We start from the raw sequence: 17,897 nt of genomic DNA, 5'->3' as shown, positions 1-17,897 counted from the left end.
ACTCCACTCTTGCAAATCTGAATGAATTGCGGAAGTTGTAGGTTATAGCCTGGTCTGTCTTTAGATCCAGATGGGTCTTAACTGTACGACATCAGTAATGACAATAGTAATGATAATAGTCGTAACTCACGATTGAGGGGCATTTTGTGCTTCTCGGAGAACTTTCAAATCAAGCTCGGTAACATTTCTGTGATTTACTCTGATGACAAAAAAAAAAAGAAGAGGAAAGAAAAAAAAACCTCATACTGCAGAAGTGACTGAGAGGTACTTACAGCTAAATAGTATCCTTCAAAAGAGGCTGAAAGCCTGCTTCCCCTGCCTCCCCACTTGAGTTAAAAGCTACTTAGTTAAATATAGAAATTAGCAGCATCAGAAGTGGGCTTCTCAGAAGCAGACCATCCGTCGGTTTGCTCTCAGTGTGTGTGTGTTGCGTGTTCTAGCTCCATCCTCTGTGCCTGCCTGGTTGGACCCCTGGCCCGTCACGCCCAGGACAGTGCCGGAGAAGTCGCGGTCCTGGCAGGGCTACAGGTACCTTTTGAGGTGCCCTCCACCAGCCAGGCCGGACTGCACCCCCTTCTCCAGCTCTTCCCGACTTGGGGCAGCTTAGCCCACTTCTCAGCCTTGGTTTTCTCAACTGCAAGATGGGCACGTTATCATTACCTTAGCAGGCCACTGTGAGGTTTGAACGAACCAATGTTTATACCACCCTGGCCTGGAACCCAGCTCACCCAGTCATGGCTCCTGTTCCTTGCTCACTGTCCCGCGAGAAGCACCATCGCTCCTTCACCAAAGCATCCTCCCACACCCGGGCTCAGGAAGCTCCTCTTCTATCCTGCCTTATCTTTGACCATGTTCCGTGACCCTCGGACACACTAGGTATGTCTGTTTGCCGTTGAGCTCTCGATGCCTGGAATGGTGCCTGGTACATAAACGTCCAGTAAATGTCAGAGTGAGCCTCACCCCCCCCCCCCGCCCACGAGACTGAACTGGGCTTGCGTAATGGGGATCACAGAGGAGGAGTAATTTCTGAGGGGTCTGCCTTCATCGCCTCCCCGAGAGGAGAGGCTTCCACAAATCCACGTGGTCCCGGGTTGTGCCCCATAAATTAACCGTCCACAGGGCATCACGAAACGGCCAGTCCCCGACTGGTCGGTTGGGCGTGCCTCTCCTGCTAGTTAGCTGGTTCCTCTCGGGAAGGAGCTGGTTTGGGACGCCCCACATCCCAGAGCACCTTGCTGCATTGAACACACCAGGGGAACTAGGCTCCTAGGGCTTTATGGATTGAGTGATTATTAATCATTTAAAGACCCAATTAGCTTTGCATCTTTCCTTCCGAGATCAGAGACTAATTCTTAGGAGTCTGGAGTACAGAGAAAACTTAATTTATGGAGCCGACTGCAAGTCTTGGACCCTGAGGCAGGGAAGAGATTTCTCTCAGTAAAGCCAACCCTCACAAAGCCATCATAAGGAGTGAACAATTTAACACCATTTCTCGAGAGTTGCCAGGCCCCCCCCCCCCGTCATCTTCACCCTCAGAGTGAAGCCGGAGAAGCTGGGTTTGACCAGGTCATCATTTGTGCGTTAAAGGGGCCGTGCTTCCATATAGAAAAATACTTACCTGAGCCTCTGCTGCACAGCAGGCCGGCTACAGCCACAATTTTGCCAATTGCTTTCCGTCGTTTTCGAAGCTGTTTTCCCCAAACACACCTGGCTTAATCCCCTTTCCCTACGGTCCCCGTGTCTCGTTGTTAGTGTCTGGTAGTCTTGTGGTGTAATTGGCTTGACGGGGGTTCCCCCCCCACCCCCAAGTTCTCTTTAAATCACAAAGTGACTCGGCGCCGGCCTCATTTCTGTTGTTCGCAGATTTCTTTCATTTGTCACCCTGTCTGCAGATCCCTGTCTGTGAGTTGCTCTGCCGATCATTTATCTCCTTTCAAAGTTGGCAGAGAAACGCCAAGACATAGTCTATTTCTATTAGATCAGATTCTCTGAAATGGACTCAGAATATATTAAAGCCTCATTTATCGGTTATTGATGGTCAGGCAAGTATTGCGCAAAGCTTAATTTTCCCGACAACCAAAACTCACCGTTTAAAGAAACAGTTTACGTCTTCAATGTGTATCATAAAGTTCTTTGCATTGGGAAACAGGTGACATTGAACACAAGAGGTATCACAGAGGGGATTTTCCTATAGGACAGAGGCTGGAACCAGGAAAGGTCTAAATTTCCTTCTGACTCTGAGCTCTGCGGTGTGTAAAACATCACACTGAGCATTGGGCCACCATCTTGGATGTGACCGTGAGCCCATGGAGAGGACTGTGGGGCAGCGGTGGACGAGGGCTCCTTATTTCTTGATGATGAGTCACATCATGTCTTTGGGCACCGCTGGGCTTTAGGTCCCTGTTCCTACACTAAATGTCCCAAAGCTACATTGCCTTTACATTTCCACGGTCTTCTCAATGTCGCCTCCGTCTCAGGCACCTGGCTGCCATTTTGCTGTTCAGGGTACCTACTTCTAGCAGACCTTAGGGCCTTCTTGTAGGTGGCTTTTGGTCAGCTGGGAAGAGGGAAATCACAGACCCCTCTTAGGAGAATCACATGCCGAGTGAGAATCAGCAAACTCTGAGGGGCAGAGGGACGGTGGTGAGAACCCTCCACAGAGAAGTTCTCAAGTAGCGTCCCCTCGCACAGGAAGTGGCTGTGAGTAGTGGTCAACCCTCCACCCCCCCCCCCCCCAGAACAGAAGCTATCTGGTCACCGGTCAGATCGGTCCCCTCTTGGCCCTCCTTTTAGGCTAAGAGAAGCATGATCTGACATCGAGTGCGAGAAGCCCCGTATTTTCCCAGCTGTGGGGAAGCTGTACTTTCAGAATTTAGGATAAGGCCCCTAGACGAGGTGTGTGGGGACACGGGAGTTTCTCAGGGCCCACAGGCTGAACGAGAGCAGACTGTCTCTTCACAGCCTCGGGTCCACGATGGCCAGTCTTGTCCCCAGCCTGCCGTGTGCCCCCACCTCTCACTCCCCGGATCTCCTCTTGGAGTCCGGATGTATGTGTCGGCCGTGGATGCTGGCTCCTTGACCTCTAGCCCAGCTTTTGTCTCCCGGTCTGTCCCCTCTCCTGACTGCCTCCTGTCTCTCAGACGCTTTCCAGTGAGTCGCCCTTGGGGTCCCAGTTGTAGCCCTGGAGGGTCAACGTCACACAGATAGCCCAGAAATTTTGAATACGGGTGTCTCTTACTTGCCTTCTTCCATGACTCCGTGCAAACCGTGCGTTCCCACTGCTGCTCCAAACCTCCCCCTAGTCTTACCCGCACCTTCAGCGGCCCCTTCTCCTTCCTGTCCTCCGTGCCCAAGGGAGCCTTCCCTCCTCCTCTGATCACCCACACACCCCTCCCAGCCATGCGACCCCTACCTCCTCCACAGATGGCCCTTCCTGCAGCTCCGCCCTGCATTCTGCCTACCGTTATTTCCAGAACCATCCCACGGCTCCTGACCTGCGATGCCTTGCCTCATCTTAGCCTGTATACGGGCCTCGTGCTCCTCCTCAGCGTCTCAGCTCTCGAGAGCAGGACTGTGACAGCTTCTCCCTCCGTGTCCCTACACTCCACATATGGCCCCCGGCTCGGGGAGTGTTCGTTTGTTAACCCATCCACTCCCGTATCGGTTGGTCCATCCGTCCGCGCCACATTTTACTGCGTGCCCACTCTATGCCAGCGTTGGCGATGCCAAGATCAAGGAAAAAAGGCAGAGAAGGGAGAAGAGAAATGTTCCTTCCCTGGAGAAGGGAGGCAGATCCATAATCAAGCAGGATGCAGTAGGGTTCCTGCTCCCGTAGGGCTTCAAGATGTTTCCTGAACTGAAAAATCTGTAGATTGCAGTGAGATAGAAGTGGTTGGTTCTGCTCAAGAATTAGTCGTGGGTGAGAGGGAAGCCGAGCCTCGGAGGCTGAGATGGATTTTCTGATTGGCGCGACTCTCCCACCGACGGGACGTCCCATGTGAGTGCACACAGGTCACGGGGTGGCTGGACTCGGGGAGCCACAAGGCCTTCACTGTGGCTGGAAGCGTGACGCTCAGGAGAGCAGCCAGTGTGGGCTAGAGGCTGAGCTGTGTAGCAGGGAGTCGTCGCGGGCGCAGCGGGGAGCACATGGCAGGACTCCGTACGGCGGCAGCAGGCAGGACGGGCGGGAGGACCGTGTGGCGTGGCCCTTGGGACAGCTTGTGTCGGGTGGGCTGAAGCTGGTCAGTGGCAACGAAGCAGACGGGTTGGCGTTACGGGCGTTTCTAAGGAGGGTAGGTAGGACGTGGTGACTACTTAGAGGCGCGTGTGTGTGAAGGGGGGACGGTGGTGGGAGTGGAGATTCTGCAGTGTAACCACCGACCCAAAGAAGGGCCCCACACCCCAGTTTCAGTGAGGAGAATGATCCGTGCCTGTCAACCCCCAGAGAGAATCCCTCTGCGGCGTGTCACTGGAAGTGCCTCCTGCCCACTGTAAGATGCCGCCCAGGGCCTCCCGGGACCTCTTCTCCGTCCCCCCGGCCCCTTCAGGCTCTCGCGGGGGCTGCGTCTGCCTTCAGGGCCTCGGGCCACCCGCACGTCTCCCCACTTGGCGGTGAGTCGGTGGTGGGGGCCTCGGGCCCGTGTGGGGCAGTGTCCGCACATGAACGACGGTCCCGGGCACCAACCCACCCTGTCAGTCCTCTGAGTTAGTGCTGGTCACGTCAGCCAGCCTCCCGGCTTGGGCAAGTCTTTGCAGTGCGGTCCTGACACCGACTCCCCGGAGGTGAAGGGCACCGTGCCCCACCGCAGACACCAGCCGCAGCTCCGCGGCCCCCGGGCCACCTGTGGTTCTGACCGACCCCCTAGCATTTGAAGCTTCCCGCCACCCCAGCAGGATGGGTGATTCCCTAGAACAACCCACAGAACCCGGTTAAGTGCCTGATTTCGGTCTTATTATAGAGGATAAAATCCGGACCAGACGTACAAAGAGAGGCAACGGCAAGGTCTGGGAGGGTCCCAAACACAAAGCTTCCACACGTGTCCGATTCCCGACCAGGAAGCTCAGCTGAGCTTGGTGTCCATAGTTTGGCTGGGGCGTCATTATCACTGGCTCGGGCCCCTGCTCCCGCCCCTCCATTTCCAGGAGATCGGAAGGTCTGGCTGATCTCACTGGCTCGACGCCCCAGCCCTCTAACCACACGGCTGGTCTCTCCAGCAGGCGAGCCCCCTCCTGGAACTCTGCAGGGCCCCCCCCCCCATGAGTGACGCTGTTGGCAAAACACAGGTGTGGCCTGATGGGCCCACCATGAACAGCTAAGACAGCCCCTCAGGAAATTCCAAGGGCTTAGAAGTTCCACCCCAGGGAGCTGGGGCAAAGACCAGACCAATTCTTTATGATACCACAGTCTTACTTGGAATACTTACCCGAGTTTATCTCAGTTTGTTTTCAGGTTGGGACGATTTCAACAACTGTGGTTTGGTTTGAGAACAACCCAATTCCAGTAGGAAAATGGGGCACAGGGAAAGGAGAAGAGATATTTTTTCCTGGCATGTCCTTCATAGGCGTCTTCACTGGGAATTTAAGGAAGAATCAGTTACTGGAGAGCTCAACAGAAATAAAAGCTCCCTTTCTGATTTAAAACCTAATTCACAACTAAAGAGAAAACAAGCCAACATTTCAGGCTCAAGTTGATTCTTTATTGTACTAATTTAAAGTCTCCGTCTACACTGGAAATATTAGTTTGTTTATTAACCGTGTGCCTGGGTTAGAGAGAGCTGTGTTTCTTAGGTAGCTGCACACACATAACAGCTTAATAAATTTCAAAGTGTAATGAGTACGCTTTTTAAATTAAAAATATCAAGTATAATTATGGCTCTTTGTGCTGACCTATGTGGGTCAGCAGTAATTGATGTCTCAGAGAGACCACAGACTAGCTGGTGGGTGAAACGGGTCCACATGGCACCCCTCTCCCAGTACCACCTGAGGACGTTTATAGAGAAAGCTGTTCCCGATGGCCACGAAACAGGGTGCTGCTCCCAGATTTGTGAGACATGAAGGTTAAGCACCAGACTAGGGCTACTTAGAGTGGTGTGATTGCAGGGGCGCCTGGGCGGCTCAGTCAGTTAAGCATCCGGCTCTCAATTTTGGCTCAGGTCATGGTCTCATTGTTTGTGAGTTCGATCCCCACCTTGGGCTCTGTGCTGCCGGCATGGAGCCTGCTTGGGATTCTTTCTCCCAGTCTCTCTCTGCCCCTCCTGCACTTACTCTCTCTGGAAGGGAAGGAAGGAAAGGAAGGAAGGAAGGAAGGAAGGAAGGAAGGAAAAGAAAGAAGGGATTGTATGGTTGCAGACTGAGGAGAAACCAATACAATTGGACTTTGAAGCTTTGTCACCAGTAAATCCCAGTAAAGACCTTTTCTGTTAGTAAACCCCTTTCTGTATTTATTTGCTGCAACTGTGTTTCCATTCTACAACCCTGCTGATGTTCTGTTTACTATTTCCATGGGGTTTTCGAATTTTCTCCACATTCCCCTGAGTTCTTCCCCCGAACCCCGTTATCTCGCAGAAGACAGAATGACGCTACAACATCATGTGGTCAAAGAAGAGGCAGCCACTGTCTGGGGATACCTGTGGGCATTTTGGCGAATGAGCCCAAGTGACTAGGGTCCAAAATTTCCCAAGTTAAATCTTATTTCCTACGCCCTTTCCTGTTTCTGTGGCTCTCCGCCTTCCCATTAACAGCTTCGGGTTGTAAGAACAAATTGCTGACTGAATTTTCTCAATTAAATACTATACTGTGTAAAACTTGGCACTCCCTCCCCATCTAATCCCAAAGCCATCATCCCTTTAATCTCTACCAGAAGGATTAAATCAAATATCTTTGGCGAAACAACCACATTATTAATGGAGAAGGTTTTCGGGCGGAGAGGTGGTCAGAATTTGTGTCCGGGGCATAGTTTATGTTTCCGTTTTCAAAACACTCCCCACCGGGACTGTGCGATGTGAGAACCAGGCTAACCATCGATTCTGATGTGCACCCTTTTTTTCTTCCTGTTCCTTTGCGCCCAAGTGAACTGCCTCATTCACCTCAGAACCTCCTGGCCAGCCTGAACTCTTCCCTCAGCCACGCCGTGACGCTCTCGTGGGTTCGACCCTTTGACGGAAACAGCCCAGTCCTCTATTACATCGTGGAGCTGTCTGAAAACAGTAAGTGCTGAAGCAGAGTTGTTGCCGTGGACGGATTTCTCTCCGCGCACTCAGTGTCCTTGACCTGTACTTCTGGCACAGACCCCAAACCAGTAGAAAGATGTGATGATGCTTTACGGAGTTCCAAATGAAAAACCGCACTGTGGCTTTTGGGAAAGATACAGGGTGCCGTGGGAGGCTGGGAGGGACGAGAAGGAGGCACGGGGAGCTTCCCGTCCGGGCCTGAGCCCCACAGGGAGGCTGTGCGCACACCCGTTGGGACCGTCCCAAGGGTGAACTTGGACGCGAGGAATAGGGCCGCCCCCTGGGGCTGCTTGGGAGCCAGCAACAGCACTAGTTAGCGTTTCTGCCTGTCTCCTCTGGCTCGGACGCGGGCTAAGTATTCTCTGGGCCTTCCCCTTCTCCCTTCCCCCACGCCTTGGCCTCCGCCAGCAGGAGCTGGCTTTGCTCCCCGCCCTGCCACCGTTCTCCCCTCCTCTCCGTGGGCCAGCGGCTCCTCTCCTGCCCCCTCCACTCTCTTCTCGGGAAGTCAGGGCATCCCTGTGATTCCAAGGGGCGTCTTTTCCTTGACATCTGGGTTCTCCAGCATCCTAATCCTCCAGAGTCACGCTCAGGGCCCCGTTCCTCCATGTCTCTGTCCAGTGGTCTCCCACACTCCTCCAGAGTGAATTCAACTCCTTTGAACCCTGACCATCCTCAGTGCCTTGGTGCGGCCTTTCAAATCTCCATTCCAGCCCCAAGGCCTCCTTGGTGACGAACGCCACGAATGGCCCTGGGCCCCTTTCTCCTCACCCGACCCCACGCCCACATCTGCGCTCTGCGTTCTCGGACACAGCTCTGCAGGGTCCGGTCTCTGTCACCAGGACAGCCTCCAACTGGTGCCCCTGCCTCTACTCTTCTTCTCTTCCAAAGCATTCTTACCCAGGCAGGGACACTGATCTTAACCTCTCCCCCCACCCCCCACAGGCTTAGAAGGAAACCTTCCTCAGAGCCTGAGTACTGTCCCCTACCTCCCCCTTCCCACTCTGCTCTGTGCCCGGCATGTGCCAGCCACGCTGGTTTCATGGGCTGCCCGCATGGCCCCGTTTCCCTCGTCTGGAATGCTCACGGGGCTGGACCGTCACCCTTCACTGTCACCTCCTTGAAGACGCTTTCCAGCACACTGGCTCAGTGTAAGCTTTCACCATCCAAGCTAGCGTCCTCCCTTGGCCGTTATTCCAAACTCCTCCTGGGCCTCCCCCAGCGAGGAGCTAGCCAGACCACAAGGAGCTGGACTCCTGTGACAGTCAACATCATGGGGCCCCTGGCTTGTCTCATAGCGACATTGTCATTATATTGGGTCCCTGTTCCAGGACAGCTGGGAATGGTTCTCTCTCGGGGTGCCCTCTGCTGAAACCTGAGTCAGCCTGGCCAAAGTCCACATGGCTCGCTGGCCCACTCAGTTCTGCAGGCAGAGACGTCCTACGGTCTTGGTGACCGCTTTCCTAGGCGCTCGCCAGCTCGCACGCTCTTCTGTAATTGCTGACTTAACTCACCGAGCTTCTGCTAATTATCTGTTGTATTTCTCCTCCATCCTGATGCTGTATCCGCCTTCAGATCGTCACGTGCCCATGCCCCAGCAGGCACTGGTTGATGCTCATTTCACAGCTCAGGGGCCCGACACGCAGAATAAGTCACTGGCTGGAAGTCACCACGGCTAGCGGTGGCTGAGGGGCGGGACTCCACCCAGGCTGTCTGCCTCTGGAGGCCCTGCTCTCAATGAGTATCAGGCATTTACAAAGAAGTCTCATGGGGCAAACGCTTCTCTCTCACACCTCGGTGGCGAATGACAGAGGTGAAGGCATTGGTGGCCTTGGGTTCTGGTCTGTGTAGAGATTAAAGGGAGCCGCTCCGTGAACCTGCCCGTACTTGCGTTGGGCACCTCCCAAACCAGTCCACGGAGGGATGTCCCAGAAGGGGCATTTTAGTCCCAACTCCTGCGTTTTTAAATTTACACCCTTGGCGACGACGGCCTCAGTTTTGAGCACCATCTGAGGACGAGTGCCCGATGCCCAGGCCCTGCTTTCCCCTGCCAGAGGCTTCTCTGATTGGCCGATGTGGTCTCTTCATTCCCATCGGGGGTCAGGGTGCGAATGGGGACCTGTCTATACACGGCTGTCCGCTCAGAGAGGGGAGTCCATTGTGCAGTATTTATTAAAAACACCTGCGAAGGTAAGGTTTTCCTCAGGGTGTTCTGGTCAGGCGACCTGGTGAGAAGCGTGGGGCCGGACGATGGTCTGCGTGGAGAGAGTGAGACAGGAGCAGAGACCAGGCCGGGCGTCCTTCGTGTCTGGTGTCCTGGGTCCCTAACACTCGGTAGGCACTCAGCAGGTGAACTGACTCGGGTCTCTCCGGTAGCGCCCCCTGTGGTGGACTCAGGTTACAGTCCTAGACCCCTCCTGGGAAGTCAGGTGCTCGACCATCCTCGATTTCCTAAAATAAGACACTGCCTCAAAATGCCCACACCAGCTGTTTTCTCATCAAACTGCGGGAGCTCTCGGCTCTGCCAGTCAGGCATCTTGCTCGAATCGGGCACGGGCTTCACACGCAGTCATTCATTCCACCCATCTGTCCATTCACGCCACACGAGGTCCTCGTCGGGCCACCTGCTTCACTCGGATGCGCTCTGCGCGGGCCGGGATGCGGAGCCGAGGTGACCAGTCCCCGCTGGTTAACGGCAGGGGGAAGGCCAGGCTCGTCACCGCGTCCTGCCCCATAACGAGCTCCCACCGAGGTACGCACCGGTGCTGGGGGAGTGCGAGGTCAATCAGAGAGCCTCCAAGGGGACAGGCCTCGACACTTGGGCCGGGCAGAGGACAGGGCCAGCATCAGCCCCAAAGCGTGAGGCTCAAGGCACGTTCAGAGGCAGCCAGCTTCCGCAGGGACTACGACAGAGGGGTTGGGCCGGAAGGTCGCCAGGTCGTGCGAGAGCGTCTGCCGGGGGGGAAACTCTTCCTCGGTCTTCATGTCCCAGCTCAAATATGGCTTTCCTCTAAACCTCTCCTTGACCCACGACCCCATCGTGCCCAGACCGAAAGTCCCCACACCACTCCATGTATTCCCCTTGACTATTTAATCCCACATGTAATAGCTGCTGGTCTGCAGGTGTGCCTTCTGCCAAGACTGAACCCCTTAAGGGCGGACTGGGCCCAATACTCCTTGTACCCGTGATGGCCAACAGAGAGCCTGGCTCAGACCGGATGACTCTGTGGGCGTCCAGTCCCTTCACGTCACTGCAGAGGGTTCTAAGAACATCATTAGTCCCTCATTAGCCTCTGGCTCTCCTGCCTGGACCTTTCTGGAGCTGGCTGAGACTCCCATCTGTTTTTCTTCCAGAGCATGTGATATAGAAGAATCTAGAGTATTCTACACTATTATTATTTTTGCCCCAAGCATTATTATCGTTACACGAAAAATCTAGGGCGGATTAGGTGGTCGTCTCTGGGCCGATCCTGATTTCTACTGCACGGGATACGAGTGCGGGCTATGTGGAAGCTGTCCACCCTGTTGTCCGCCTTCCAGCCACGGCCAGTAGGAAGACCAGCGCTGTCCCCGGGGCCAAGGATCTGGTTTGGATTTTTATTAGGAAGCGGTGTCCTTAAGAAACAGCCGAACAGGCTAGCTAATTATGGTCAGAAAGAACAGCTTAGCAACAATACGGTAAAATGGAAATTATATTTGGCCTACACCCCACGCTGTGCAAGTGGGCGATTCTAAATGACTCCATCCAGCAGTCCATCCATCCGGCTACTTGGGACACCGTCTGCAGCCAGCTTCCCCTGGCAGGCTGATTGGGATGCCGTTCTCCTGGAAACCCGGCCTCCTGCAGGGGCCAGACTGGCCTGGTTAGTGGAGGCGGGGGGGGCAGGCCCCTTGCAGCACCTGCTCTCACCACATGCCAGCCGTTTCGAGAGGTCTCGCCAGAGCTTCTGTGGAGCAGAACTCTGGAGCTTAAGCCGAGCCTTTGTCCGTGCATTTGCCTGGAGTTGAAACCCCGTACGGGGGCGCCTGGTGGCGCAGTCGGTTAGCGTCCGACTTCAGCCAGGTCACGATCTCGCGGTCCGTGAGTTCGAGCCCCGCGTCGGGCTCTGGGCTGATGGCTCGGAGCCTGGAGCCTGTTTCCGATTCTGTGTCTCCCTCTCTCTCTGCCCTCCCCGTTCATGCTCTGTCTCTCTCTGTCCCAAAAAAATAAACGTTGAAACCCCGTACGGAGCGCGTGTTGGGCCCTCACGGGCGTCCTGTGGATCGCCTCGCTCTGCAGAGTTTGATACGTCTCCTTGCCGAGCCGGGCTCAAGGAGGGCAGCAGTGTCCCAAGACCCAGTTCGAGGTACATGACTGGGGGGGGGGGTGCTGAGAACACATGGGGTCTAGTGGGAGACAAGGGAGCCTGGGGGGCCTGCGTTACGGGCACAGGGATTCTTGCGGCTTGATAGCTCGGACCCCGTAAACCGAGGTGGAGAATTGCGGGGAACAGCGAGAGCGCTTGGCCCAGTCTCTTAAGTGCTCGTTGAATTGGATCAAGAGTAATCTTTCTTTGAGATTACGACGATAAGGCGGGACAGCGCCGGAAGGCACTGCGCGAGGCTTCGAAGTGGACTCGGAGACAGATCAAACACAGATTACCACGCGGCTCCTGCAGCAGGAGCCGGCACCTTTCATTGCTTTCGAGCTGTGCGGCAGCTCCCTAGGCCGCGGAGAAAACGTAAGTGATGCAAATCATCCTTGTCCATAGAAATGCAAATACATCGCGTCTGGTCATCAGTGGCTCTTGGAGTCACTAGCTGTGGCCCTGGAGATAGTGACCCACCGAGCTTGCACCTGTTTGTGAATTCATTTCGGCATTGCTGGTTGTTGACACGGGTGCGCCGTTTGAACTCCCTCTTGATACATTCGCAGCGTCTTACTGGCTCCTTCGTGAATTAATGAGCTACCCAGAACCTTTAGGATGTGTTCGTTTGGTATTTGGATGAGAGCCCTGCGAGGGTTTCCGTGAGCTTCCGTGATAACCCAGGTATTTGGGAGAGGCGCATCGGCTTAGTCTGTGCCCCAAGCTGAGCCCTTCGTGTGTTCCGTGAGCGGGACTGGACGAAGGCCCTCCTTCCACGGCTCGAGTACAATACTTGAGGTCTTTCACCAACTGGAGAGACGGCCTTTCCCGTGAATTTTTCCCAGCCTTAGCTCGTGTCCCCCGGCACGTAGTCGCGGGTGACAAACCCACTTATACAAAAATCCAGGTTATGTCGTTCCACTGAGTTCTTCTCTCAGTTTTTTAACAGACGTGGGTATTTGTAGTTTACGGTTTGGCCGTCACGCCTTAAAATATTTGAAGTTAATTAAATATAAAATAACTTTGTAATTCGGATTATTAAACTTAGGCATGCTCGCTGGTAAGAATTTAGAAACTGGGACGCCTGGGTGGCTCAGCTCGAGGATCAGACGGAGTCGATCCTCAGTCGGTTGATCATCCAACTCTTAATTTAGGCTCAGGTCGTGATTGCAGTCATGGGATTCAGCCCCACGTGGGCTCCATGCTAAGTAAGCATGGAGGAGAGTGAAGATCTCTTCAAAAGGGAGAGAGAGAGAGAAAGAAAGAAAGGGAGAGGGAGAGGGAGGAAGAGAAAAAAGAAAAAGAGAGAAGAAAGAAAAGAAAAAGAAGAGAAAAGAGAAGAGGAGAAAGAGAAAAAGAGAGAGAAAGAGAAAAAAGAGAGAGAAGAGACAAAAGAAGAGAATGAGAAAACAGAATCAAGACCCACGAGATCTCCTTCTTCCCCCTCTATCTATCTACCTCTCTCTCCCTCTCCCTCTCTCTCCCCCTCTCTCTCCCTCTGCCCTCTCCCCCACTCACATGCTTTCTCTCTCTCTCTCTTTAAAAGAAATTTAGAAAATGGGGCTCCTGGGTGGCTCTGTCAGTTAAGCGTCCAACTTCAGCTCAGGTCTGGATTTTGTGGTTCCTGAGTTCAAGCCCCACATCGGGCTCTATGCCGACAGCTCAGAGCCTGGAGCCTGCTTCAGGTTCTGTGTCTCCCTCTCTCTCTGCCCCTCCCCTCCTCCTCCCCTGCTCGCATTCTCTCTCTCTCTCTCTTTCTCAAGAATAAACATTGAAAATAAATAAATAAATCTGTAAAAAATTGAGAAATTACTTCAAGCACAGAGTGAAAGCAATCACTACAGTCCCTTGCGAGTTGAACTCCTGCCCTCCACACACGCCCTTGGCCCCTCTGCCCCAGGTCCTCCGGGACTTAATGCCTGTCCACCCTCTCTCTTCCAGCTCTGCTTCCCTCTGGGCTTTTCCCTCCTCACCGGAGAGACACCCCCTCATCTCTTATTCACACCAGCCGCTCTTCCCATGGAAGCTATAACATCGCTGTCCTGAAAGACGGGCGGCGGGCGGTCGTGGTTGTGGTCGTCCTGAACGGCGGTGCACCTGTGCTCTGGACCCCCGCCGCTCACAGCACTTGGCTCCCTTGGCTCGACTCCCGCCCCCCTCTTGGTTCTTAACCCTTATCCTTCCATCTCCCGGGCCATCCCGCCCACGTTTTCCTCTCCTCCCCGCAAATGCTGGTATTCTCTGCTTTGCTTGCTCAGCCCACAGGTCTTTACTCCTCTGTGCCCACCCCCTCGCCCCCGCAGTGACCCCAGTGCCGCTGTGGCTCACCTGTCGCCCCCAAGCTGCTGCCCTAATATGTGTTCATGACTTTGACCTCGGCCCTGGGCCCCAGACACTTGTGCCCAGCTGACCCACGGGCTCAGCAGACTCAAACTGTCAGACTAGAACTCACCACGTTTCCCCCAAGTAGCTTCTTCTCCAAGTTAGAAACACAGACCGTCCCCCATCCTCCACAAATCTTCAGTAACTTCTGTCGTTTGACCTCGTGTCTGTCCAGCCCATGACCATCTTCTCCGTTCCCGCCACCTCTGCCCCGACTGGCTGCCTCCCCATCACCTGAGTCCTTCCACGTCGCCTCCTCAGGCCCACCCTCACCGAGACGCCAGCGGGAGCCCTCCAAACACACATGTGCCCGAGCGAAGGCCTTTCCCCGCTCGAAATCCTGTGTCCCCTCAGAGAAGGCGCCATGGCAGGGCTGCGCGTGAGCCTCGCGTGCCTCTGTAATCTGCTTCAGGGCCCCCAGAGTGCATAGGGCTCCAGACAGCTCAGACACTAGTCCTGAGCCCGTCTTCTAGCCAGATAGCCAGCCCTCTTTCGTACGTAGAGATTTCATCGCTTAAAGCTAGATTCTCAGCCGATGAGGTGGTATCCAGCACGGTTCCGTCCGCCTGCACCTGCCTGCCTCTCCAGGTTTACCTCCAGCCACTCACTTCTTCGCTGATTATGCTTGAGCGACAAGGTGTGGCTCATAGACCCCTGAACACACCTAATTCCCGGTGCCCGCTGCCCCTCGATCAGCCTGTCTGGAATTCTCTCCCCATTCCTACCTTTTGTCTCAGGTCAACTCCCTTGTAGCATTTCCTCCAAGCAGTGTCCCCTGTCTCTTCCTCTGGGAGGGGAGCTGCCCCAGGTCCTCTCCGGGGGCCCTATTCCCAGACCTCCTCATCTGGGGGGTGCTGTTCCCAGTTCTCCCCCTCTGTGGGGGTGGTATCCCAGGTCTCCTAGGGGAGGGGGGCGCTGTCCCAGGTCTCCTCCTAGGGGGAGGGGACGCTGTCCAGGTCTCCCCCTGGGGGGAGGGGAAGCTGTCCCAGGTCTCTTCCCAGGGGGAGGGGACGCTGTCCCAGGTCTCCTCCCGGGGGTGGGTGATGCTGTCCCCAGTCTCCTGCTCCAAGTAGCACTAGCAGCCATATCGAATCACCCAGTAGGCAAACCAGGCCCTTAGGTCACCAGCAAAGGCAGGACATCAGCACGTGAAAATATCCAGAAGGAAACACTAAAGAATACTTTTCCTCCTCCCAAGTTTACAAAGATATTCTCCTATGTTTTCATTCAGAGGATTTTTACTTCGCACTATCCTTTGATTACCGATCCTCCTGAACGCATTTTTCCAAGTTCCTTGGCTTTTTGTGCTTTGTCTCTATGATCTGTCAATTTCTTTTCCTCTATTTTTGTATCAAAGCCTTAGGGTTTTTTTCCTGTCATTTGTGACACGTATTTTTTCAATTTACTTTTTACTCTTTGATTTTTGTGTATTACTTTTTGGCATACAGAAGTATTTGGTTTTTATATAGTTAAATCTATTGGTATTTTCGTTTACGATTTATTTTGCTGCTTTTATGTTTGGATACTTCAACACTTGTAAGCATAAAATACATGTTCTATAAGTTCTCATCTGGGGTTTTTTTTATTTTTTTTTAATGTTTATTTATTTGAGAGAGACAGAGACAGAATGTGAGTGGGTTAGGGGCAGAGAGAGGAGACACAGAATCTGAAGCAGGCTCCAGGCTCCGAGCTGTCAGCACAGAGCCTGATGCGGGGCTCGAACCCACGGACTGTGAGATCATGACCTGAGCTGAAGTCGGATGCTTAATCGACTGAGCCATCCAGGCTCCTCTCATCTGATTTTTAAACCTTTGCTTTTTCACACATTTAACTCTTAAAAACTCATCTGAACTTAGATGTAAGTTTGAACTTAGAATTTTTATTTTTTCCAGGTGACCCTCATCTTCCCGACACAGTTCATTGAATAATCCATTTATTTATGAATGTTTCCCTTTTTATGTATTAAGAGGCCCTGTTTATATAAAAGTCTGTTTAGGGGGGGTTATTTGGATCCATCGATTCATCATCTGGTTTTTGGCCTGGTTTATATTTTAGTTGTTTTAGTTCCAAAATGTGTATTAATTGCTGATAAAGCAAAGTTCTTTTGTATCAGATTTTTGCTAGTTCTTGTTGCCTGTTTATTTTTCTTAAAAAAAATCGGAATTATTTTTTCAGGTTTCAAAAATAGTCCCATTGACTTTTTAGTGACACTAAGCTTATGATAAGTTTGATGAGAACTGACTTCTTGGAGATTCTGTCTTCCCATCCAGAAAATAACATGCTTCTCCGTTGCATTAGCTCTTTTTTTGAATCGTCTAGGGAAGTTGGCAGGTTTGCACCCATTGGTTTGACACTTTTTTGTTGAGGTTATCCTAAGATTCCGTCTTACTGCTACTGAGAATGGGATCTCCTTTCTATTCTGTCTGGCAGCTAGTTCTAAATTTTGGGCTTTGGCTAAGGCCCTGGTTCCAGTGTTTGTTCTCCATCCAGCCGCTTCCGTATCTCTTATTATTCTAATGATTTTCCAGTCGGTCCTCTTTGTTTTCAAGGTAGGCAATCATATCTTCTCCAAGTAATAGAAATTTATTGTTTCCTGTTTTTAAAAATTTTTTTTTCAACGTTTATTTTTTTTTGGGACAGAGAGAGACAGAGCATGAACGGGGGAGGGGCAGAGAGAGGGAGACACAGAATCGGAAACAGGCTCCAGGCTCTGAGCCATCAGCCCAGAGCCTGACGTGGGGCTCGAACTCACGGACCGCGAGATCGTGACCTGGCTGAAGTCGGACGCTTAACCGACTGCGCCACCCAGGCGCCCCGGTTTCCTGTGTTTTAAAAAAAATAATCTCACAGGGTAGGGGCGCCTGGGTGGCTCGGTCAGTTGAGCATCTGACTCTTGATTTCACCTCAGGTCATGATCCCTGGGTCGTGGGATCGAGCCCCGCCTTGTGCTCTGCACACAGCGTGGATCCTGCTTGAGATATTGTCTCCCTCTGCCCCTCTCCCCCACTCATGCTCTCTCCTTTTCTCTCTCTGAAATAAAATTAAATTAAAAATAAAATAAAACAAAACTTACAGGGTTAGAATAATTTAAAAGAATAATCAGCACAGTAGTGCCTCTCTTTCACTCTCTGATCTCAGTGGAATATCTACCAGGGTTTTATTGTTATACATGATATTGACTTTTGGTTGCTTATTGATGCATAATTTACATATTATGAAATGCAGAGATCTTAAGCGAGTTTTACAAATACATGCACAGCACATAGCTCATACCGCAAATGAGATACGAAATGTTTCCACAGACGGGGAGGTTCCCTCCTGACCCTTCTCCACAGTCTGTCTCCGGCAAGGGCAGGCACTCGGCAGCCCTCCTCCTCCATACGTTGGATTGGCCTGTTCCTGAAATTCGTAGAAATGAATATGATATTGATTTGAAACAAGTTTTTCATCGTTTAATACATTCCTCCTCCCATTCGCGGTTCTTCTGATTTTTTAAATTTTTATGGAAATGTATTCTTTCTAAGCAAATTATTCCTAAAATACCAACATTCCACTTAGCAATGCCCTACACCTTCCACACACGAGCATCCCGCAGCTCCACGGCCCTGACACAGATTCCCGGAGGACCGTCCTCTATGCGCCTTTCAGAGGTGACGCGGTGGGGAACTTGGTCACCATCACCACATGAGGTGCCTGAGCCTCAAGGTTGAAGTTAATGTATTTTTCCTTAACTTGGAAAGGAACACTGTCTCCCTCAAGTTAATACCGTACTTGCTCTTTGCCGAAGACGTGCCAGAAGAAACATGAGGTTGGAAGAACACGTCTGCGTCTCCGTGTCTCTCGGGCAGAGTCGTCCCTGCGGCCGGCATCTCTGCCGTGAAGACATGTCTGTTTCTCCTGAGCACTTCCGCAGCTTTCTTTTCAAACTCTGCCATCCAGCGCG

The 17,897-nt window shown here is 52.7% G+C and overlaps 1 protein-coding gene across 1 annotated transcript in view; it reads left to right on the top strand.

The window, feature by feature from the left end:
• The window catches only part of LOC115503971 (protein sidekick-1-like), a 351,671-nt gene that overhangs the window by 318,789 nt on the left and 14,985 nt on the right, over window positions 1-17,897 (top strand). The window contains exon 13 of the mRNA XM_030300558.1: window positions 7,069-7,205. Coding sequence (XP_030156418.1) covers window positions 7,069-7,205 — 137 coding nt within the window. The remainder of the gene's footprint in view (window positions 1-7,068; window positions 7,206-17,897) is intronic.

The sequence above is a fragment of the Lynx canadensis genome, chromosome E3, assembly GCF_007474595.2.
Source record: "Lynx canadensis isolate LIC74 chromosome E3, mLynCan4.pri.v2, whole genome shotgun sequence".
NCBI classification, from domain to species: Eukaryota; Metazoa; Chordata; class Mammalia; order Carnivora; family Felidae; genus Lynx; species Lynx canadensis.
The sequence above is the reverse complement of the archived record's forward strand: the minus strand, read 5'-3'. Positions and strand labels throughout refer to the sequence as shown.